At 36.3% G+C, this 24,682-nt stretch overlaps 2 protein-coding genes across 2 annotated transcripts; one reads left to right on the top strand and one right to left on the bottom strand.

Moving 5' to 3' along the window:
* Window positions 1–7,413: 7,413 nt before the first annotated feature.
* On the top strand, window positions 7,414–9,821 carry LOC149653436 (uncharacterized). The gene is made up of 3 exons (XM_089848984.1): window positions 7,414–7,651; window positions 7,753–8,091; window positions 8,155–9,821. Exons 1-3 carry the CDS (start codon window positions 7,414–7,416, stop codon window positions 9,537–9,539), a joined length of 1,962 nt encoding a protein of 653 aa, XP_089705110.1. The 3' UTR covers window positions 9,540–9,821.
* A 46-nt stretch (window positions 9,822–9,867) lies between these two features.
* LOC149653435 (uncharacterized) lies at window positions 9,868–12,559 on the bottom strand. Its single transcript, XM_089848983.1, has 2 exons — window positions 12,038–12,559; window positions 9,868–11,970 (listed from the first exon to the last, which is right to left on the bottom strand). Exons 1-2 carry the CDS (start codon window positions 12,365–12,367, stop codon window positions 9,880–9,882), a joined length of 2,421 nt encoding a protein of 806 aa, XP_089705109.1. The 5' UTR covers window positions 12,368–12,559; the 3' UTR covers window positions 9,868–9,879.
* Window positions 12,560–24,682: the final 12,123 nt, after the last annotated feature.

The following is a 24,682-nucleotide window of genomic DNA, read 5'->3' as shown; positions in this document are numbered from 1 at the left end:
GCCTTTGTGGTTCATAATGACGAAGTTGCCGGTTTGGAGGTCCACGAAGAACTCGTAGGTGATAATGGCCATGAAGAAACCATTGACAATACAGCACTAATCCTTGGACCACCAACTTCAGAGGTATTAAATTCTAGAGGGCATAGTTTGATTTTGACTTTTGCCCATGAGCATAAGATATTTTATCCTCCAGAAATCTTGCCAAACACCTTTGAATTTCATAGATCTTAAATCAACAAGCGAAATTAAAAAACAAAAAATTACAGTTAAAACACTCTGTAACAAACTTAAGATAATTAAACAGACCAGGAAACATTTAGACATGAAACTTGACAATATAAAATATACTTTACAACAAATGAAAAAGCAAAACCTTCCACTCGAAGAAAACGCCATAGATATTTATGAGAAGTTCGGCCCAACAGCGGTTCAGCTTTTTTCTCAAATACGACAGTCTGGACTCAAAAATCGAAAGAAACAACAACATTCGAATTTAATTAGAAACTTTGCCATGACGCTTCATTTCCATTCACCAAAGGCATACGACTTCCTTCGAAAACATTTCTGCTCGCCTCATCCAAACACACTTTGAGAATGGACTAGAAAAATTGGTGGCAATCCTGGCTTTACCGCAGAAAGTTTCGCCTATATAAAACAAGAGGTTGAGAAATCAGAATATCCAGTGTTAATAGCCTTGCTTCTCCTCTTTGATGAAACACACTGAATAGACAGGCAAGGAATTCGCTGGCTACGTCAACCTTGGACTAGACAATAATGCCGAAGATAACAATATTGTTGGAACGTCGGCACTTGTGTTTATGGCAACAGCTGTCAATGGACATTGGAAAGTTCAAGAGGGGTCGTCCTTGTCCAGAGGAAAATCATCCTGAGGATTCCAACCACCGTCAAGTCTCGGCACTTATTGGACGCCCGGAACCATTGCGCTGAATGCGGGCACTATAAGCGTGTCATTAAAAATATTTGCCCATTTCGGGAGTAAGTAGAGGAAAACGAATGATGTATTTCAAATGTTTTGATTAAAAATGAACATTTTACACGTCCTTTATGTGTATGCATACTTTTTTTAAACTATTTTAAAACTGATGTTTTCATTGTTACTAACAAACATTCCATATCTACAGCTTAACACCGCACAGCCGCATTTATCACGATGTCAGAGATTTTATGTATTTATAAAAAAAATTACATAGTTTAAACTCTATAAACTCTTGACTTCTATTTCAAAGCCCAATAACCTAACTTTCTATAAGATGTTATGGTGCGAACCCTTAGGCTTGAAAATGTATGAATTCCTTGAACAGGCGCCTTACTGTTAACCGAGATACATTAAAAACCGGTAAATTTCTGATTTTACAATATTTTAGTTTGGTGCGATCAGAAGTAATATAAGAAACCTCCCTACGGGAGGGAAGTATACAAGGCGCCATAGGCATAACGTTAAAACACGCGAGACATCCTCGAACCGCCAAATACCATATTCAGACACTATTGCTCACGGACAAGGTACGGTAGATCTTAGTCCTCTGATATGGTCGTTGGAATTGGGAAAGAGGAAAAAGCGCTTCAAAGTAGTGTTGTCTGCTTAGCCGTCTGTCGTAAAGAAATAGAAGATTCCTGATTTTGCTAATAAATATTCACATACGGTTATTTCGGAACGAAAATCTAGTTTGTTGTGAAGCCAAGAAGAAGATGAAAATTATGAATACAAGAACAAAATTTTGAGATAGTTAATAACACCATTTTAAAATCTAACTATGTATAGTGCTAGTCATATACCTTGGCAAGGTAAGGGTTTAATTCAAATTTTATGCTAAGACCTATGAAAATTCTATAATCGAGTCACTGCCTGTTTATTAATGATTGATTATCATCAAAATCTAAAAATGCTGCATGAATTATTTCATTGGAAAAGTTTAAAATTACAATGAGTCTGTGAAATTGACTTAACTTAAGCAGCCGACGCAATCGCGAGATCAGAGAATGTATTCCTACGCTCTACGCGGCGCGGCCCTATTTTTTAAACTTTGTTTACGGCCGTATAAGTGCGCGGGGACATTCGCGGTACGAGGATGTATCGGGAAAAATTCGCCTTTGTATACTTTCCTCCCGAAGGGAGGTTTCTTATATTACTTTTGGTGCGATGTAGACTATTAATAAAAAAATACGACCACTATTCGATTGGGTCCCATTTTTTGGGTGGACGATTTAAAATGTTTTATAAATCAATCATTAAAATTTGGATAAAAGATATTATTAACAAAAAACCTTTGGTATATTATTGAGTGCTTGAGAACTGTTTTAAAAGTTGTGATTGAATTAGTGTGGTACGACTTCGACTTGCTATTTATGTGGAACACATTGTAGAGCAAACGTATAACACGAAACACGTAAATGGACACTGACAAATGGTGGGCTGCGTATTTATTTCACTATTGGGCTTAGTTTCCAGTATTAAAACGTACTGTAGTTCAAATTATAAGCTGCAATCCTTTTAAATATCACTAACGAGGAACTGTTTCTATCATGGTGAACACTGAAAATGTACAGTAGCTGTAAATATAAACGATGTCGCATGTATCTGTTATATAGTAAAGCTTTGACACGAACTATTTGAAAATAATGGAAAATTTCATGATAAAAAATTTTTGGGCAAATGTAATATTGGAGAAAAAAACGAAGATAAGTATTTTTTTTTCAAATAATTGATGTTTTATAATCATATCTTTAAACTAAAAAAATTTAATATCTGTAATTCGGTCATTCCGTTTTGTTCTCTTATCATTTACTTTTTCTAGTCTTTGTCCACTAAGACATTTTTTATTAATATCTGTGCCCACAGTCTTAATTTTTATTAAGATTGTGAAGAAACTGTTGCATTTTTAAAATCTGCACTAAGCACAAACATAATAATATGGGAGCGTAAGCATAAGGGACCTAATATTGCTAGTTAGTTACTAATGCTTTCAGGTACCAGTTAATCAGTTATCACCAATGAAATTAATTTATCATTGAAAACATCAAATTCTCATACTAAAATTATTTTGGCCTTTCTTTATCCCCTGGCTTTGATTATTAAAATATTTAAAATAACTCTGAGGATTATCTAGAAAAATTTCTACTGATATTTCAAATTCAGAAGAATCAGAGTCATCGTTTTGAGGCTTTCAGGTGACTGGCTTGGACTTATGTTACTGGTTTTCGTTGTAGCAGTCTAACTGAGACAAAGTTTTAGCCTGCCTGCATAGCCCACTCGATCCGCGCTCATGGATGCAAGCCGCTCGCGCTTTATAATAATAATTGACCAGGTCAGGTCGTTCACTAAACTTAGGAATTGGACAATTAAAATTTTTGAGTTAAGGTCTGGACTCTGGTTACCCTTGAATTTTCTTAGTGGTCCCGTGGTTTAATTTTTAAACTGGTCATTTGCCCTGTGCCACACTGGACAAGGAAGCATTTCTCATAAAGTACAATGGCCATCATTGTTGTGTAAGAGACAGCCTGCCCATAGCCCACTCGATCACGCGTAACACGACGCAAGATGCAGAGCTGCGTCCGTGGACGTGGATCGAGTGGGCTATGCCCTGCCTGGCCAAGTCAGCTGACTTAGGCGAAATATTTATTACTTCTATGCGACTTAATTCTAGACATTCTTGAACGAATCATCTTGTGAACATTTTATAAGACAGGCTTCCGGCGCTGGGTTTTTTCTGAACCAAATTTGCTTTTTAAATTTAAAAAAAATTAATTTCAAACTTTTTTGCTCTCTTCAGAAATTTAATAATAATAGTGTGTTACATATTTATCCAAAATTTATATTAATTAATTAACACACTGTACATCTCTTTAATTTGTAATTTCGCGCTTGGAAGAGGCTGAATTAAAAATATTGATTGTTCAAGGTGACAGGTGCAGGGTGTAAAACGGGTGATTTGAATGTTCAAGCTAAATTACAGAAAATCGTTGATACACCACACGTTTAACATTAATTTCCGCTTTCATATTATCGCAGTTTGGTTTCCAATTAATTTATGGGGACTTGTGTAAGAGAACACGTTGACAATTGACTGAAACGCGATTGATTTAGCTCTTACGAAACTTAAAAGCGATTCAAACTGACATAAAATGACTACAGCCCAATTAAAAGTATCTCAAAACTAAAAAAAACAACGTTCAAGCTTCTTTAAATGTCTAGCATACGTCACGCTATTCGTCATAAATGCAGTTAGAAGTGATGTTTAAAGACAAAAAAGTTATATGTATTTATGTTTAGTGGCTAGTGGAACGGTAAAAAAAGTGTTGCTATCCAACTTGAATGCTGTTAAAACGATGTCCAATAAACAAATTTCAATAAAACGTCGAATGACTAACAATGCAGATGAAATTTACGGCCTTCGTTTTACTTAAAACTTACCAATGTTTCATATGTCCTTCTAAACAAAATGGAATATCAAACCATTAATGATTGATTAGCCATAACCCTTGCACGCTTGGGAGATACAGAACCTTATTCACAATGTATTTGGAATAGAATAGGTTAGGTTTGGTTTTCAATGGGGTTAAATTTCCGAAAACCCAAGATTTCATTTTACATTTTCTCACCATAAAAAGTAGCTACAAATAAAATTTCGTGAAATCCCCCGTCCACGTTGCGAACAGTATTAAAATTAACAACTTCCCATTCCTGGAGGTTTCTTGGTACCACTATTGACCACGTTGCAATTTAAATTTATCCGCATTGCTTTGAGCTCACCCAATCCGACAATAGTGATGCCGTCTATTCTAGTTTAAAATTAAGTATTGGTAGAAGTATAGGTTTTTACTGATACAATAAATTAGAGCTTAAGATCAAGATATTTTCAGCCCCCAAGGGCAGGCACGTTTCAAATCCCAGATATTTTCAACCCCCAAGGGCAGGCACGTTTCAAATCCCAGATGTGTGCAGCCCCCAAGGGCAGACGTTTCAAATCTCAGATATTTGCAGCCCCCAAGGACAGGCACGTTTCAAATAACAGATATTTGCAGCCCCCAAGGGCAGGCACGTTTCAAATAACAGATATTTGCAGCCCCCAAGGGCAGACACGTTTAAAATCCCAGATATTTGCAGCCCTCAACGACTGACGTTTCAAATCCCAGATATTTGCAGCCCCCAAGGGCAGGCACGTTTCAAATCCCAGATATTTGCAGCCCCCAAGGGCAGGCACGTTTCAAATCCCAGATATTTGCAGCCCCCAAGGGCAGGCACGTTTCAAATCCCAGATATTTGCAGCCCCCAAGGGCAGGCACGTTCCAAATAACAGATATTTGCAGCCCCCAAGGGCAGGCACGTTCCAAATAACAGATATTTGCAGCCCTCAACGACAGACGTTTCAAATCCCAGATATTTGCAGCCCCCAAGGGCAGGCACGTTTCAAATCCCAGATATTTGCAGCCCCCAAAAGCAGGCACGTTTCAAATCCCAGATAATTGAAGCCCCCAAGGGCAGGCACGTTTCAAATCCCAGATAATTGAAGCCCCCAAGGGCCGACGTTTCAAATCCCAGATATTTGCAGCCCTCAACGACAGACGTTTCAAATCCCAGATATTTGCAGCCCCCAAGGGCAGGCACGTTTCAAATTCCAGATATTTGCAGCCCCCAAGGGCAGTCACGTTTCAAATCCCAGATATTTGCAGCCCCCAAGGGCAGGCACGTTTCAAATCCCAGATATTTGCAGCCCCCAAGGGCAGGCACGTTTCAAATACCAGATATTTGCAGCCCCCAAGGGCAGGCACGTTTCAAATCCCAGATATTTGCAGCCCTCAACGACAGACGTTTCAAACCCCAGATATTTGCAGCCCCCAAGGGCAGGCACGTTTCAAATCCCAGATATTTGCAGCCCTCAACGACTGACGTTTCAAATCCCAGATATTTGCAGCCCTCAACGACAGACGTTTCAAATCCCAGATATATGCAGCCCCCAAGGGGCAGGCACGTTTCAAATCCCAGATATTTGCAGCCCCCAAGAACAGGCACGTTTCAAATCCCAGATATTTGCAGCCCTCAAGGGCAGGCGCGTTTCAAATCCCAGATATTTGCAGCCCCCAAGGGCAGGCACGTTTCAAATCCCAGATATTTGCAGCCCTCAACGACAGACGTTTCAAATCCATGATATTTGCAGCCCCAAGGGCAGGCACGTTTCAAATCCCAGATATTTGCAGCCCTCAACGACAGACATTTCAAATCCCAGATATTTGCAGCCCCAAGGGGCAGGCACGTTTCAAATCCCAGATATTTGCAGCCCCAAGGGGCAGGCACGTTTCAAATCCCAGATATTTGCAGCCCCCAAGGGCAGGCATGTTTCAAATCCCAGATATTTGCAGCCCTCAACGACAGACGTTTCAAATCCATGATATTTGCAGCCCCCAAGGGCAGGCACGTTTCAAATCCCAGATATTTGCAGCCCCCAAGGGCAGGCACGTTTCAAATCCCAGATATTTGCAGCCCCCAAGGGCAGGCACGTTTCAAATCCCAGACATTTGCAGCCCTCAACGACAGACGTTTCAAATCCCAGATATTTGCAGCCCCCAAGGGCAGGCACGTTTCAAATCCCAGATATTTGCAGCCCTCAACGACAGACGTTTCAAATCCCAGATATTTGCAGCCCTCAACGACAGACGTTTCAAATCCCAGATATTTGCAGCCCCCAAGGGGCAGGCACGTTTCAAATCCCAGATATTTGCAGCCCCCAAGAGCAGGCACGTTTCCAATCCCAGATATTTGCAGCCCTCAACGACTGACGTTTCAAATCCCAGATATTTGCAGCCCCAAGGGGCAGGCACGTTTCAAAACGCAGATATTTGCAGCCCCCAAGGGGCAGGCACGTTTCAACCCCAGATATTTGCAGCCCTCAAGAGCAGGCACGTTGCAAATTCCAGATATTTACTTTTTTCAAAACCGATTTCGAGTCAAAGCTATTTCTATTATTTCCAATTCAAGATATAGGTAAACTAGATTAAATACCTCTTTATTTGCAATATTAAAAACTATTCTAATCCTTACATCTGAAACATGTCTACTCATAACAACATTGCATTGAAACAAAGATTTCACTTAATATTTTTCAAACAAATTGGAAATGAGAAGTCTGACGTGGCTTACAAAGCCAAACCTTAACTAACCATACTACGATATTGAAATATTTAAAAAATATTAAGAATTAATGCCATAAATCCTTACGAAAAAACTTTCCTTGTTTCACTGCGTCCTATAGAGTAGTATCGATTCCCACTGCTGAAACGTCATCTATGATATTTTGGGGAAAGATTCAGTTCAGTTCAGTTTCCAACTATAACGAAACCTAGTATTTTGAATGATTTCAAGGAGGAAGTAGTAAGCCGCCATTGTAATCGCAAATTATGGCTAGAAAGCATAAGAAGTGTTGTGTGAAAGATTGTACCGGTGAAAAACGTGACAAGAATTTGCCTGAGGTTCGCGAAATTAGGTTTTTTTGCATTCCCGGAATAATACGAAACCAGGGAATCAAAACAGAAGAGCTATCTGCCCGTAGACGTAAGCTGTGGATACAAAACCTAAGGCTTAGCGAAAGTGATGCATTGGCCAAGTTAAGTGTCTGTTCAAAGCATTTTTACTCAGGTGAGTGGTTCAACTACCTGTTAATTAATATTTCGTTCGTCTAGAAGAGCCCCTTTGCGTACCAAATAAGGTGCAGTAAATAATTAAAATACATTTCTTAGGCGAACCAGCCAAACTTTACGACCGAACGAATCCTGATTGGTTACCATGTTTCGATGACACTAAAAACAAAAACCCATCCAAAGCAGAGCGCTACAAAAGGAGAATTAGACGAGCAAGGTTTCAATACTCCAGTATAGCTTTAAATGATAATTTTAAATCAAACAATCTCCCAGCGGCAACATCAACACCAGCTCGGAAGAAATTACGCTGCGATAGCTTTGAGCATAACATATCGACTATTGCCAAAGTCAATGATGATAATAACCTATTTTCAAGTACATTTGGGGCCAGTTTTTCACTTGATGAACATAGAAATGATATTTCTATGATTGAAACTGGTATGTCATACTTTAATAAGCAAACTACTACCAAGATGTTCTAATTATTTTGTGGACCAACAGAATCCAGTGGGGTAGATGTTTTGAGCCAATCTGATTCCAGTGTAACTGACGTTTGGCGGAAAATGCAATCCAACAGAAGAGACTTTGGAGTCCAAACGGAATCCAACGGAAGAGACTTTGGAGTCCAAACGGAATTCAACGGAATTGACTTTGGTGGACAAACGGAATCCAACGGAATCGACTTTGGTGGTCAAACGGAGCCAAATGGAATAGACTTTAGTGGTCAAACTGAAACTAAATTAACAGATTCTTGCATGCAAACTACACCACACGTTGCTGAATCATATTCGCAAACTATTTTAAGAGTTTGCCCTAAATTTGAAGCAGAATCCTTAGAAATTAAGTTGAAGGAATGTTGGGAAATGATCAATGCTTTAACTTCCCAATTGAAAGAGGTTAATGAAACTGTGACGCGTTGTGATGAAGAAATAGCCAAGTTAACATCTGATGTAACCAAGAGAGATGTGGAGATAGAAAAGTTAAGATTCAATCCCTCTTACTTTAATGATTCTAAGGATAAAGTTTTATTTTACACAGGCGTAGAATGCTTCGAATATCTCACAGATATTTTAGAGGAAATTGAACCTTATATGTTTAGAAATTCTAAGTTAAGTTCATTCCAACAGTTGATTTTAACATTAATGAAACTTAGACTAGCTTCAACTAACAAAGAACTAGCTTATAAATTTTGGATATCTGAAACCGCAGTAGGGCGAATTTTTCACAATTGCCTAAATGCTCTACATAATCGCCTATATAAATTCGTTAGATGGCCGGAAAGAGACGAATTACAGGCAACAATGCCCATGTGCTTCCGTGAAAAATTCGGCAAAAAATGCGCTGTAATCATTGATTGTTTTGAAGTATTTACTGATAAACCATCTAGTGTTAAATGTCGTGCCGAAACCTGGTCCAGTTATAAACACCAGAATACTGTTAAGTTCTTAATTGGAATAACTCCACAAGGGTCTATCAGTTTCATTTCTAAAGGGTGGGGTGGTCGTGTCAGCGACAAATATTTAACTGAGCATTCAGGTTTATTAGAAAAACTAGTGCCAGGCGACTTGATTCTTGCTGATCGAGGATTTGACATAGACGACTCTGTTGGCTTTTATTGTGCTAGTATCAAGTACCCAACCTTTGTAAATGGAAAGAAACAGTTAGATCCTTGTGATATAGAAGCTACTCGTAAATTAGCTAACGTAAGAATTCATGTTGAGAGAGTAATAGGGCTACTTCGTCAAAAATACAAAATACTACATTCTAAACTGCCGGTTGAATTTCTAAAGCGAGCCCCTGGTGAATCTGTAGCCACGATAGATAAAATAGCAGTAGTTTGTTGTGCACTAACTAATTTGGCACCGTCAGTTGTTTCTATTGAATAACGGTCGGACCATTTCGAACTGTTATATTTTGTACAGTCAGCATAAATGAAGCGTTTCTCTCTCGCTACTACTTTTCAGTCGCGAGAAAGGATTCATTTACGTTGACTGTACGTAGTGGTTGCGAAATAATCAACAAAAGTTTAAAAGTTAACGAATTTTAAATTTAATTTCAGTAAAAGGTTAATACTGTAATGCTTACGCGATTACTTGTGTTTTAAAGGAACAAATGTTTACATTCTATCACAACTATCAAGTTAATGAAATTTTTATCACAAATTGAAATCTGAGATCAATTCTTATTCGCATATTTACAGTTATTAGGAACAAAGTTTTACATTTTTTATTGCCTCTTTTTTGTTACTCTTTTTTTCAGCTCTTTGGAGCATTCTTTACAAATCCATTTTCCCTTTGGAATTCTCTTTATATTCAAACATTGAATATGAAACCACTTAATTGTACAGATTTCAGATTCACAGTAAATCATCGAGCCAGATTCAGGCTCTTTACAATAACACCATGGCTCATTTCCATCACTATCCATCGCTTCATGACTGTCATCGTCCTTTTCTTTGTTTTTAAAGGCACCTTGTCTTTCAACTTTATGTCTCTTGCTTCGACGTCCAACTTCATCTTGCTTTTCACCCTCAATTTCCTGACTTCCAAGTGGTTGTCCCTTTTTCTGACTTTGAACACCATCTGGTTTTTCATCCTTATTTTCTTGACTGTCAAATATCTTTTGTTTCCCACCCATCTTCCCTTGACTCTCAACTTCACCTTGACTTACAGATATATTTTCTTTTTCACCCTTGTTTTCTTGACTATCCACTTTGTTTTGGGCTTCAACTATATTTTGTTGACTATCCACTTTATTTTGGTTTCCATTCTTATTTCCGTTATTTTCCTGAGTAGATGTCTTTCCAACTACGTTTTTATCCAAAATAGTGAGAGACAAATTTTGCGGAAATCGTTTGCTTGGAGATAGAATATTAGGGTTGACAGATTTGAAAGTGGTGAAAGTTTTAGGGCCTGAAGGGGTTAAAGGTTGGTTTTGACTATTTTCGGTTCCTACGTTCTTTTTCCCTCTCTTCCTTTTTGGCTGGTTTTCTTTAAGAGAAGGATCATCAGTGAAATGTTTTCCGACTAATTGGGGTAAGATAGCTTTTTTAAAAAACTTTTCTGCCTTTGGGCATTCAGATTTCCAGAAATCCTCATCCGGGAATACTCTGTCAATACAGAAATCTACATTTGTCCATACGCAAAAATCGACGTAGAGTCTTTCCGTGACAAACAACTGGGCCTGTACTTGAGAGTAGTATTCGTGATTTCTGTTAATTTTTGAGATTTCAGTTAGGCAGAATTTTGGCTGAAGAAGTCCTTCCTTGTACGATTGATCCTTTAAAGAATAGGGGCATTTCACTTCCAATATTCCCTTGCCGCAACAGTCGCAACAAACGAAACCGTCGGGAGACGCCCCGAGAAAAGGGTATTTTGGATTAAGGCAAAGGCCTGCAATTTCCCATTGAAAATTATTGTGCTTTTGTTCCATTTCCTTTACATATTCCTTTCTCATGACTTCCTCATTTGTAATGCCCCACTTTGTAGCATTAGTTTCGAACTTGTGCGAATTTGGATAGCAAATTACTGAGATTAAGGAAGCCGATGGGTTTTCAGGGTTGCTATGGCAGGCTCTATGGAAATTTGAGGCGGTAATTCTACCTGCTCGAAAATGATTCCACATTTTGCTTTTGCTTTGCAGTTTGCTTTTTTCCTCAACCTTCTTGGCTTGTTCCGCGGTAAAATCGATCTTGATACTTTCACAATGTTTTAAAAGATCATCGAAAGATAGTCCCTTGGTTTTCTCATCAAAGAGCTCCGTTAACAGAATAGGGAAAGCCTCGTTAATACATTTTGGAATATATTCGGCCTGGTAATTTCGATTCGTGCTGAAATACGCCGCCTTCTCACCATGACTAAATAACTTGTCGGCAAGCCTTTTATGATCAGCGTCAGTGGCCATTGGTACATGGTTTTGAACCAATACACAAGATACTTTTTTGGATGAGTGACCAGTTAAAGAATTGTCCGGATCTTCTATGACAGATGAATTTTCCACAGTTTCTATGGGGGCTACGAGTGAGTCCAAATGTTTCCTCCTTGCTGTGGCAGAACTAACATTCATTTCGGCAACTGGCACATATAAAACATTCTTCACGATGGGGACTGACCAATACGCTTTAACTCCAGTTACGGTTGTTTTTTCCCGAAATCTGACTGCATAATCCACGTAAAAAAGTAAGGCTGCAACGTGGGAGCAAGATTCATCTAACCCAGCCATGCAATTGCAATGGCCGCAGGTTATAGATGAGTTATTGGCATTCACAATCACCCAGGGTTTAAGTGGTGGCTCGTTTAATCTTTGGGAGTGCATAACCTAGAATATATAGGTATATAATGAACAACAGTTCACTTTAAAACCAAAAAGCTTTCTAAATACTTACAGTGCCTTTGACTAGAATGTGACTATCAAACGTTTTCACCAGTACCTCTCGTACAAACCCACTGACAAACTGATTATAACCCGTTAAACTTTTATAGTTTTTCAATTGCTCCTTGCTATAGGGCGATATTCCTTCGATTAAATAGCAGTAAATATCAGAAAAGGAAACGGGTGGCAGGTATTGGAAAGTTTCATGTTGATCAGGCTTCACTACTTTACAATCTTGGTTCTTCAACAAATATGGGTCTACATCATTAATGTACGCAATTTTTACCTTGTATCTGTTTTGAACATGTGCCTCTAAACTATTAAAATAATCCGACTTTTCCATGTTGATGGCTAAGGAGTCAATAATCAATCTAAAAGCCCATGGTTTACTGTACAAGGCATAGAAACTTGCGATTAAAATGGCGGCACCTTTTTCCAATCACTAAAAAATTACAAAGACCACAGATTTTCATGTGTGCTAGTCCCGAAGTATAGGCATATCGTTTATGGATCTATCTATAAGCAGACGACAAAATTGGGCTGATACTACTCTATTCGTTCTACAGTAGTTAGTTTGTTTACACATAATTTTGAAATATTTAATCTTTCATCGGCAACTTCGAGAAACAAAGGTTTCTGAGTTCTAACTAATAAAGCCGTATTTACGTTCCGAGAGCGCATTAAGGCTCCTCAGAGAAGTCCGCACTTCTCTCGGAACTTCATACTTTTACTTCAATTGAATTTAATCAACTTAACGTCTCTTTATTACAATATAACCTAATTTCAACCCATGTTAAGCGGCACGGTGACTATTGAGTACCACCTTGCTTCGCGGTCCTCGAAGAAGTGAAACGAAGAACTTATTGCTGAGTAACGTAGAGACTATAGAGAGAGACAGAGAGGCGAGAATCGGGGAGTGGCGATTTGTCAGCGTGCTTACCAAAGCAGGGGTACTATAGAAGGGATAAGACACATTACCTAGAAAAGCATTACACTTCTCGTCTCTCGTACCTTTTGGATTATGGTTTTAATTGCTACTGACATATTTTGGCGGTTTTCGATGCATGTTTCAAAAAAATGATAGTTTCTATACAATTCTCAGTTCTTTGATTCTTTTACAATAAATTAATATGAAAATGCCAGGGAAGATAACGTATCCGACTACAAACGAATAATTTCCCCATAACGGCCCGTGGGCAGGGCAGGAAATAATCGCAGGACACTGGACATTGTCCAATAAATTTTAATATGTGCCATAATTTTTTTTTAACCAATAAATTTTCCGAAGTTTTCATATCTTGGCCAACGAGAAGCGACTCTATTTTTGCACGCTTCAGTTTACAAAATCCTATAAATTTTCCATTCAAACAGGGGATCACTGTACACTTGTCCTATTATCCTATAAGAAATTTTTGTATTTCCGGCTCTGCCCGTGAGTCAGTTATCGTTTAACTGTAAACGTTCTATTATCCCCTCTCCTTCTGACACAATTTATCCCGAAAAGCGGAAGCCGAAGCTCGAAGTCATTTAGAACATTTTAGCATGATTAATCCTATTTTTCATTTTGGGGTAATTCGGAAATGTGTTAGGAGTTTTGGGGTAATATAGTGTTCCGCCGTTTGCCGTTAAGGCTAGCGAAGCTGGGTAAACCTAATCCTTGACTTGTAAATGATACACCTTAAGTTTAACTGTAGGTTTTGTGGTTTTAAATTGCGCTGTTATATTTTTGTTACAATTTTTAAAAAATGAAGCTAAGTTTTATTATTGTTATTCGTACAGTTAGGCAGGAATAAAGGTCTTTCAAAGTGAGATATAAATAGCCCATATTCATCCACTTACTCAGCTTTTCCGGCTAAGACTAAAGTACAGAAAAACGCGAATGTGCCTAAGGTAGTAAGGTTGCTTATGGTCGGAAATCACTAAAATCCCAGTCGGTTGAAACGGCGGTACAGGATATTTCCTCCTAAACGTTATTTTTCACCAAGGAGACCAATGGGGAGTAAAATAAAATAAATTATAATTAAAAATGTTTAATATATTAAGAATTTAAGCTTTTTAATCATTTAAATCAATTAATTCTTCAAAATTAAATTATTTTCATTTACGGCGGTAAGAGCACTTAACTCCGCCCACAATTCTGTACTTTAGTTGGCTTAGGCCCGCTGACGCTGCCCAAAATTCTGTACTTTAGACAGCTTAGGCTATTATATTTTTAATTATCCCGGGAAAGTTGTTTTAGCTAATTAAAAATAAACAAATAGTATTATTAAAATCGCCTCTTTAAACTTTTGAAGTTTTTTTTCAACAATAATTTACTAAAATCACCTTTCGGCACCCGCGTACTTCGAGATATTAGACACAGAAGGCGCTGAAGCTGCGTAGCGGGGGTTTCAAAAAATTGTGTACTTAGTTTGATTGGCTAATTTGCGTTTTTACCTTAATTAAGTGTGAACTATTTAAAATAAACCTTTATAATAACTAATCATGATGGGGAAAGCCCTATTCAACATCTTGAATAATTATTCGTCGTCTTTTTAAACATTTCCCACCCTTAGGCACCCTCAATAAGGCCATTTCTACACTGTAATCGCTTTAATTTTAATTAAAAAAATCTCCGAACACCAAAACATTCCCGAACATAATTGTAATTAAACTAATTATTAAGAATAAACTTGGATTTCCATCCTAAGGTAACCTCAAAACAACGGCTATTTGACAAAATTCTGTACTTTTAAACGCGTACATTTTAATTATCAAGGTCTCCTAACAGACCAACACAACACCTATTCCAAACATTATTGTAATTAAACTAATTAATGAGCTACACCTTTTTTCTATTTTTTGGCAACCTCAAATTTACAAAATCCATGTATGATAAATACTCGACTTTTTTATCGGTTTAAAAAGTACAGTAAGCTAGTCTCCAAATACCATATCAATCACGATACTAATCTTCAATAAAACGGTTACCCCCATTTCACCCAATTTAAAACACCCAATTCCTATTTACCCAAACCTCATTTAACCCAATTCCCAGTTCTCCTATTCCAATTAACCCAATATTGCATACCCAAAAAGACTCAAATAGAGTAGAATTTCTGAATTTGATGGTTTTACTTTTATTTATTCATTCCATAAGGGATACACTTACTTGAAGTGTATAACCGCTCCAAAGAGGAAGAGAGACGTCCTCCTAACCAAACCAAACCAAACCAAACCTAACATAACAGTAATGAATTGGAAAAGGCATATTATTTGAAAAGTCAATGAAGCTAAACATCAATATTTAGAAAAAGGCGTAACATTGTTAAATGAACCTAACCTAACCTAACATAACAGTAATGTTTTGAAAAAGGCATATTATTTGACAAGTAAATGAAGCTAAACGTCAATATTTTGGAAAAGGCGTACCATAGTTTGATGATCTATAAAATATTACTAACCTAAACAAGCCAAACCAAACCAAACCTTATTTGGGAAGTCAATGAACCTAAACATCAATATTTTGGAAAAGGCGCACCATAGTTAAATGATTTATAAAATATCACTAACCTAACTTAACCAAACCTAACCTACCTAACCCTAACCCAGAATTACGGGGGCATATTTTCCTTTCGAAGTTCATTCGACTTCCATATTTAATAAATTACACTGATCAACAGTCTCTTATATAATAATTTTAAAATATTGCTTTTTTAAAGGAAAATACGAATTAATAAAACGGGTATGTTATTCGTGCCAAATTCCTGTGTTATCGCCTTTTGTGGCAAACGGGAGTTGGGAGAAATACATTTGGGTGAATCAGGAATATATGATTTGGGTTAAATTCTTCTGACTGGGACAAATGACATTGAGTGATATGGGGGGACACCATTAAAACTAATTATTAAGTTTAATCCTATTTAATGCGTTACGATAAAGGCTCGGCAAATGTCGGGAGTGCATCCGAGGAATATATCTTCAATTTAACTTCGCCCACAGTTCTGTACTTTAGTCAGCCTTAGCCCCTTTACGTTTTTTTAATTATCCGAGACTAATTCGTTTCAATATTTGAATATAAAGATGTAGTAATAATTTAAAAAACACCTACTTTCACACCCTAAAATTTACCACTTTATTTTCTCAAGTAATACTAATAAAACTATCACAAACCACCCTTAGGCACCCGCTGAGTAGGATATATTTTGTCAACCAATAATCAAACCGGATCCTCCTGGTGGCATTCAAAAAATTCTGTACTTTAGTCAGTCCAGAAAATTCTAGTTTATTGGCGCAAATCGAGGAAATTAATTAAAACAATCGATTTAGAACGAGTCATTATCAAGGAAATAGGTTTATTCAACATCTTTTATAATTATTTAACGCCAATTTAAAATTTTCGTACCCTTAGGCACCCTAAAAAAGGCCATTATTACAATTGAAACGGTTAAATTTTAATTATAAAGGTCTCGTAACACAATATAGATTACAAATATAATTGAAATTAAACTATTTAATGAGATAAACCTTTATTTCTACCCTTTGGTAACATCAAAACAACGAAATCCAAATATGATAAATATTCATCTTTAATTGATACGATAAAGGCTCGACAGATGTCGGTAGTGCATGTTCGAAATATATCTTCAACGAAACTCCGCCCACAAGTCTGTACTTCAGTCAGCTTAGGCCCCTTTACGTTTCTTAATTATCCCGGCCTAATTCGTTGCATTATTTGAATATAAACGAGTGGTATTTTTAAAAAAAACACCCCTTTTCATCCCCTGTATTTTTCCACTTTATATCCTCAAGCAATCCTTATTAAAACAACCCCAAACCACAATTAGGCACCCACTGACTTTCAGATATTTTGTCAGCCAATAATCAAACCGGATCTTTCTGGCGGGTGATTAGAAAAATTCTGTACTTTAGTCAGTCGAGAAAGTTCAAGTTTATTCCCGAAAGTCGAGCAAATTATATGAAACAATCGATTTAGAACGAGTAATTATCATGGAAAAAGGCTTATTCAACATCTTTTATAAGTATTTACCACCAATTTGAAATTTTCGCACCCTTAGGCACCCTAAGAAAGGCCATTTTTACAATTGAAACAGTTAAATTTTAATTATCAATGTCTCCTGACACAATTTAGATTACGAATATAATTGTTATTAAACTAATTAATGAGGTAAACTTTCATTTCTACCCTTTGGTAACCTCAAAACAACCGAAACCAAATATGAAAAATATTCGACTTTTTAATCGCTTTAAGAAATACAATAAGCTAGTCTTCAAATATCATATCAATCACGATACTAATCTTCATTAAAATTAGTTAATTATTTTCATCCCCTTAATTAATGGCGTTAAAACCGCCCACAATTCTGTACTTTAGTCATCTTAGGCCAATTTATGTTTCTTAATTATCCTGGATTAATTCATTTTATTTAACAATATAAACAAGTGGTATTGTTAAAAAAATCACCCTTTTTCACCCCCTGTAACTTTACACTTTATTTCCTCAAGTAATCCTTATTACTTTAAAACCACTCCAAACCACCCTTAGGCACACGCTGATTATGAGATATTTGTCAACCAATAATCAACCCGGATCTTTCCGGCGGGTGATTCGAAAAATTCTGTACTTTAGGCAGTGGAGCATATTCGAGTTCATTCCTCTACTAATTTCCTTATCAGTCCCACCGATCATCTCCTTAAACCCTTCAACCACTGCCAATGTCTTGTGTTCTAGCGCCATACAGTCGCGCACCTTTCTTCGTTCTTTTTTAAATTTAGGTCAGACTCACTGTCGCCAACATCGTGCACCTTTCTTCTCATTTCTTCAAGTCCGACTCACCTTAGCCATAGTGCAATTATCTTTACCCTTTGACCCTTTTACTTTTATGTATTACTACTGTATTGGCAACCAAGCAATTGGTTTTAACGTAGTAGTGTTATATTAAAAATAAATAGAACTTAAGGTAGGACTAAGATGTGCGTCGTGCTATTGTTAGGTTTGGTAAAAGGGGTTATAAATAATAGGAGGTCCCGTACTGAGAATTCCCTGGCCAAAGAACATCCAGCCGGTGGCCCCAAGAAGTCCGTCGCCGTCTTAAAGGGATAGTGAAGGAGGCAAACAAGTTATTTTTAATCGATTAAGGCTGTTAAAATATCCATAAAAACATAAACATTACTCACCAAATCGTTTTCGTTAATTTATAATTAACTCTGAAAGTTGTGATTTGAGCTCGCTAAGCCTAACGCGATTTTTCAACAAAATCTCGATATGGAGTATTGAATTTTCCGTGACCAATCAGGGGGCAGTTTATAAGAACCAATGAAAATGCACCGTTGCGTTTTCGTTCTGATTTTGTATTCATCAGAAATCATATTTCCATCAAAAAAAGTTACGGAAAATATTGGAATTCGAAATTGCCGCGTATATTTTTTCTCGTATTTTTTTTCGGTTTTGAATCATATGCGGCGACTAGGGTGCTTTATAATGTACTTGTAGTCTTTGATGATAAGCACAGTTTGCTTGGAGCAGCTAGTAACTCGACTAATCTGAAGTTAAAAGTCTGGATTTTTAGTTTGGATACAAAAAACTCTGAAAAGGTAAATAGTTTAAAACATAATTATCCAGAGTTTTTAAAGCTTAACTGTTTTCGGCAAAAAAAAGTGATATTTGGCCTGAAATTATTACAGATTATGAATTTAGGCCAAGGGTTAGGTGCACAGCCATACAATTTTGAGCCTTTACTATCGGATCATCCAGAATATTCACAAGGGTATGAAGAAATTATCGACGATGATCAGATAATAGCGCCACCAGAAAATCAAAAACGAATCGGAAATAATAATTGGTGCACTTGTGGTAATTGCGTACTGATGAATACAGTCAGGGAAAGTTTATGCTGCCGTGAAATACCAAAATTAGTAGAAAAGACCTCTGATCTAAAATGTGCGTTCGATTGGGCTAAATCAGTTAAAACCTGTCTGTACATTGATGTGGTGGGACCAGCGTATGATCATTATGTTGAGGAAACTAATGATAGAAACGATTTTCAAATTCATGAGTAAGTAAACAGATTTTTTCAGTTTTCTTGGTATAAGTACCAAATCTTGCAATTTTTAGAAAATACAGATATGTAGCATATACGCAGTTCACAAGAATAACCTACAGGAAGTTAGGAAGAAATAGAAGGAAACCAATTCCAAGTTGCGTTGTGGCTAAAATAAGGGAAATATTTCCAAGCGAGGATTATGTTGGGTTTCGTTTTCCCAGATTTACCGTAAGTGTTATCCTCTAAAAGCTTCTTTGCTGTAGGCTCACCCCTTTTAGTTTTTGGAAAAGCTAAAAAAAATACTTCCTCGCCATGCTCATTTATAACTTGCTGTTTGTGGCCATTCTCGTTGTAGTGCATTACCGTTAAATAAATTCTATAGGTAGAAAAAATACACCGTTTTATTCTTAAAACGTTCACCCTCGCGTTAATAATAGGGTACATTACCTTGACTTTAGTGAATCTTGGTGAAAATGAACTCTTTTTGTACAGAAAGAATTCAGGACAGAATGAAATACCTCAACTGAATAAGTTTGGTAGTCACTTGAGAGATATGCAATTGCAGCCAACGTGTAGGGTGAATTCACAATTTTGCTAATGCTCCAATACAGGTCTGATTCTAGGATAATTGGGTTTTTGAGAACTAGGTAGATTTTTTATATCTCCATTTGGCACAATTAAGGTTAGTCCCTAATATTTTTCTTGGCGATACTATGGGAAACATAAAACTAACCTTTGTCAATCCAAACCTTTGTATCTTCTGCGGGTATAGGACCATGGGTGCATTTTGGATAAGTTTTGCTATGACCTTCTTGCTGATTCTGATGGGACTATAGCTATTTAATTGGCGTGAAACCAGTTGATCACGCGAGCATTTTAAGAGACATGTTACTTTCTAATTTTAATTATAAAAGTTGTTGTTATCTATCTCTTTATGTTACTTTCTAATTTTAATTATAAAAGTTGTTGTTATCTATCTCTTTAAATATGTTATCATACAATTTTTGTTAAGCCTTTGTACCTTGCACGCTTTTAAAACACCGATGACCGGAGAAAAGCTATGACGACAGATCTCACCGGTAAACGTTTTCCAAAATCCGCTGTCATTTTGGGGAGCTCTGCTGGACGCAGCCCAGACCAGTGAAAGGTCTGATCGTAATCGGATTATAGCTTCGTGTTTTCATGCTTTTTATGGTGCGCATTTACTTTCAGTGTGTGTAGCCACAAATATGCTTTGGTGTTATGTAACGTTAACAGTCATGTTGACAAACTAAGAAAATCGTTGAGGTAAAACGAGAGGATAGTGTTTACATGGCAACCCTGTTGTGAATATGGCTTTGAACATAGAGGGTATACAGTTGAGAAGTAGAAAATTGGGCCTTTACAAAAACGTAAAGGTAATATCCCTCCAAAGTTTTAGCTCTTCATTTCCCGTTTTTCCCCCATCGGATTATTTTAATGTGTACAAGTATATCCTTATTGGATGTAAAATGTCGTCTGATTTACAGTATATTTGCTATGCTTTGTATACTGCTTTAATATTTCATAAATTTTAACTTCAGTATTTGTTCTTGAAAAAAGAGACATTTCCATATCTGGGTAAGTAAGTTTGTAAGTAGTCCACCTCGGAGAGGTAATATTTTGGTTTTCCCAACTTGTTCCTCTCTTTTATAGTTCACTTTTTCTAGTCTTTGTCCACTAAGACAGTTTTTATAAATGTCTGTTCCTGCAGTCTTCGTTTTAATTAAGTTTGTTGAGAAGGTGCCAAGTTTTAAAAGTCTCCACTTAGCAAAAGCAAAGAAAAAGGGGAGAGTAACGGTAGGCCAATCGGACATTTATTTTAAAAGCAATGATACTTTCAAACAAGAACGATCTTTATAGGTTTGTAGCGAAAAAGAAAACGACACTTGTGTATTTAGATAGAAGTTAAAAACTAAAAGACACTTTAATTTTTAACATCTATATCATTTATTAATGAATCCGATTGAAATTGAATGATTGTAGGAGACAACGTATTTTTCATCCTTTGCTTTTATAATACTTGAACCAGAAAGAGTTGAGAATGTTGAAACCGATACATATCTAATTAGAATAGAGCAGCTTTAGTTCAAAGCTCTTCTTAAAAATCCGCAAAGAATGTCAATTTTAATATATGTTTGGTAATAATGACCTATGTTATTGGTGTTTAGCTCAAAAACTTGCTAAACCCAATTAGATTCAGAGCTTCCTATCCATTTAAAAATGTAGTTTGGTCTTAAAGCTAGTTATAGCTATTGTCTTCGTCGTAAGTTCCCAAAGTTTCCTGTTATTCTGTCAAAATCGACGCTATATATTATAGACTTATTAGTTTAGTTAGGTCTCAAAGCAGGTTATATATTTTTAATCTCCCTCGCGAATTCCCATTACGACCCCTTCCTGCTACATCTACCCCTTGAAGCTTAATAACAACACTCAGAATGATTCTGTAGAAGTTCTAGAACGGGAAAATCTATGGTTGCCACTCTCATATCAACTGATGTATCTTCTAACATTTTGCCCGTATTGGGTTCAATGTAGCATATTTTATTTCTATACAGGGTTGAAACCTTGGCCGGTGGTCAGTTTCATTATTTCCCCTGATAAATGAGATGATAATTACCGTCAGACTTGAGATTTTGCACCAGACTAAAAACTGATAACATCACGATGATAAGTAACAAAGTTGAGCGAACGTAAATATGAATGAATGACATCTTTGTTAAACTGTAATAAATCATGTTTATGGTAAGATAAATGCAATTTGCAAAAATCTAAACGTCCTGTCTTCGATACTTAGTTGGAAAAGTGCTAAATATTGCTAAATTACATGCCTAACAATTAATACAGTTAAGGGTGAAATGTGCTAATAAGTTCATATTAATATTGAACAATTTGGGAGACCAAAATAAACCTCTTCGAGCCGAGACGAGGGCTATCATTTTCAATAAAAAAATTACTTTTTAAACAGAGCCAATGAGAAATACCTGAAATAAATATCAAAAATTTGGCAACATCTTGCCAAGTGCATTTGAAAAGATTACAGTGTCAAATCTTTTACTACATAACCACAATAATTCCTTTAAAGGCTCACTTAAACCGTTAAGAACTTCTAAAAAATGACACGAAAGAAGGCCAATTTGGTATCTTAATTCATAGAACAAATCGTAACAACACCTATGGAAACATAAAGTATTAATATCCATATTATTTTTTGGAGTTTAAGGTTACGTTTACGCTATATATAAATGTAGTAAAGCTGATTAAAAACTTAACACCTTTAAAATATTAATATCGAAAGATGTTCCTCGAATATTGATATGAGACAGAGCTTTATAGCTACACAACTGCTAAAAGAATCGTAATGCCGAAACATATTTAAAATATTTTCATTTAGAATTCTGCAAAAAGAAATTGTTTTCGTTTTGTAAGAGATCTTTTCATCCTACTCGCTTTATATTAACATTGATACGCTTATAGTGTTCGATTCAGATGCAATCTTCACTACTCGTTCTATATTAACTTTGATATGCGTATAGTGTTTCAATTCAGATGCAATCTTCATTACTCGTTCTATATAAACTCTCACTTGTGTCACTTCAAAGAAAGAAGTTTATCTTAAATAATTAAATAAATATAGCTGATATTAATTATTTTTCTCGTCAGCATTTTACAATAACTATTGTTAAGTCGATTTAAGAAACTTTATTCCTAAAATAATATTAAACATAGCTACTTTTAACGTTTCACTTCTAGGGAACACCTATTTCAGAACTTTTTTAAATTTAGGGTATACAAGGCGATGGATTCACATCAAGGAATAAGAAAATGCGCAATTACGTGAAACATTGGTGGAAGACCTGCCATTGGCAGGCTAGACGTGTCTCGTAACCCTAGCCGCTCGCGGCGTACATCTTAAGCCTAACGATGATAGTTTAGTAGTTTGGTGTCTATGTGGTATAGCCGAAAGACCAGTAGATGGTGGTGTTAGAAGCCAATGTTGCATACGGTATAGACGAAAGACCAGTAGATGGTGGTTGTTAGCAGCCAATAAGGATAGATTGGTGTATATGTGATATACGCAAAAGGCTAGTGCATGGTTTGTTGTTATAAGCCAATAAAAACTGAGGGTATTGAGTGAAAGAATTGGCGGTTAGTCTGCAGATGAAGGTGTAATGGATAGCAATGAAGTAAAGTTTTCGGAATTTCTGTGTACTGCGAACGCGGGCCGGAAATTGCGAACACGCTTGCTCCGATTTGCCAACTGTGAAAGCGGTGACAGACACACACTCAGGCAAGTCCATTGTAATACCTTTTCTTGACGTTATCGTCACTCGGAGAGGTAAAAATTTGGTTACTAATTATTAATTTAGTAATTATTTATTTTCCCACAAATATATTTAGTAATTATTTATTTTCCCACAAATATATTTAGTAATTATTTATTTTCCCACAAATACATTTAGTATTTATTTATTTTACCACAAATACATTTAGTATTTATTTATTTTACCACAAATACATTTAGTCATTATTTATTTTCCCACAGGTACATTAAGTAATGATTTATTTTCCCACAAATACATTTAGTAATTATTTAATTTCCCACAAATACATCTAGTAATTATTTAATTTCCCACAAATACATTTAGTAATTATTTGATTTTCCACAAATACATTTAGTAATTATTTATTTTCCCACAAATACGTTTAGTAATTAATTAATTTTCATTTATTTCTTAGAATACATCAATAAATATGTATGTAGTATTTTAAATATTTCGTGAACAAATTGTTTCGCGTATTTTCTTTTTAAGAGTCATCGCGATTTTACAAAAATATTAGTAATTCCAATATTCTAAGTAATTTTAGTAGTATATACTATTAACTTTGGATTTCCTAATTGGAACGCACTATCACAAGATCATGCTTATTTTTAAAAATTTAGAAAAAGACTAGGCCTAGTTTCATTCGCTGACAGAATTTTGTTTACGGTTACAATTACTGTAAGAACTTCTATTTTGTTTCAAATAGTACTTTGGTTAGTTGAGTCGTTGTCAAAGATTGCGTTAGCTATTTACACGTCATTATAGTTACTTTAGCTTATGGTCATTTTCAAGTGTCACTTATTTAAATAAACTTGGATTCATCCTCGAACGACAGCAAGAAATAAAATAACTTAGTATCACCAAAAGTGGATGAGGGGAAAGTTTGAAAGTGGCCAAAAGTCGCGAGGCATCAGAGTTTCGCCATGATTGGCCGTTGAATCGGCATAGCTATATTAGGCTTATTCACTCCCTAAAGTAGGCCTTGTGATAGATCGCGGTTACAGTCGTCTGCTATTGTGTATGCTAAAGCTTCCTCAAATGTTTTATTTTGCATGTTTGACTTAACAATGAAGACGACACCAATGCTTCGTGCAAAAACTAGTCTGAACCAACTCAGAGTGATGTGTTTGTTCAGATCAGTATCGTTTTAAATCAGTTTCCGGTTTAAAGTTCTGTTACAAGGGGTTTCATTTCTACAATCTTCGTTTCATCCTAGTGATGTGCAGTGGTTCTCGAAACTGGAATCTTGTCAGTAGCTCAAAGGTGAAGATG

The sequence above is a fragment of the Phalangium opilio genome, unplaced genomic scaffold (assembly GCF_054372755.1).
Source record: "Phalangium opilio isolate 3A_F unplaced genomic scaffold, DU_Popi_V2 ptg000082l_1, whole genome shotgun sequence".
Lineage (NCBI taxonomy): Eukaryota > Metazoa > Arthropoda > Arachnida > Opiliones > Phalangiidae > Phalangium > Phalangium opilio.
This window is presented reverse-complemented; position numbering and strand designations above follow the sequence as displayed.

Excerpts from the sequence above, each read along its gene's own strand:
- LOC149653435 (XM_089848983.1), bottom strand. The coding sequence starts at position 12,367 with ATGGAAAAGTCGGATTATTTTAATAGTTTAGAGGCACATGTTCAAAAC. Across the intron at positions 11,971-12,037 it reads ACATTCTAGTCAAAGGCACT|GTTATGCACTCCCAAAGATT; the intron begins GTAAGTATTTAG and ends TATATATTCTAG.
- LOC149653436 (XM_089848984.1), top strand. The coding sequence starts at position 7,414 with ATGGCTAGAAAGCATAAGAAGTGTTGTGTGAAAGATTGTACCGGTGAA. Across the intron at positions 7,652-7,752 it reads TTCAAAGCATTTTTACTCAG|GCGAACCAGCCAAACTTTAC; the intron begins GTGAGTGGTTCA and ends TACATTTCTTAG. Across the intron at positions 8,092-8,154 it reads TATTTCTATGATTGAAACTG|AATCCAGTGGGGTAGATGTT; the intron begins GTATGTCATACT and ends GTGGACCAACAG.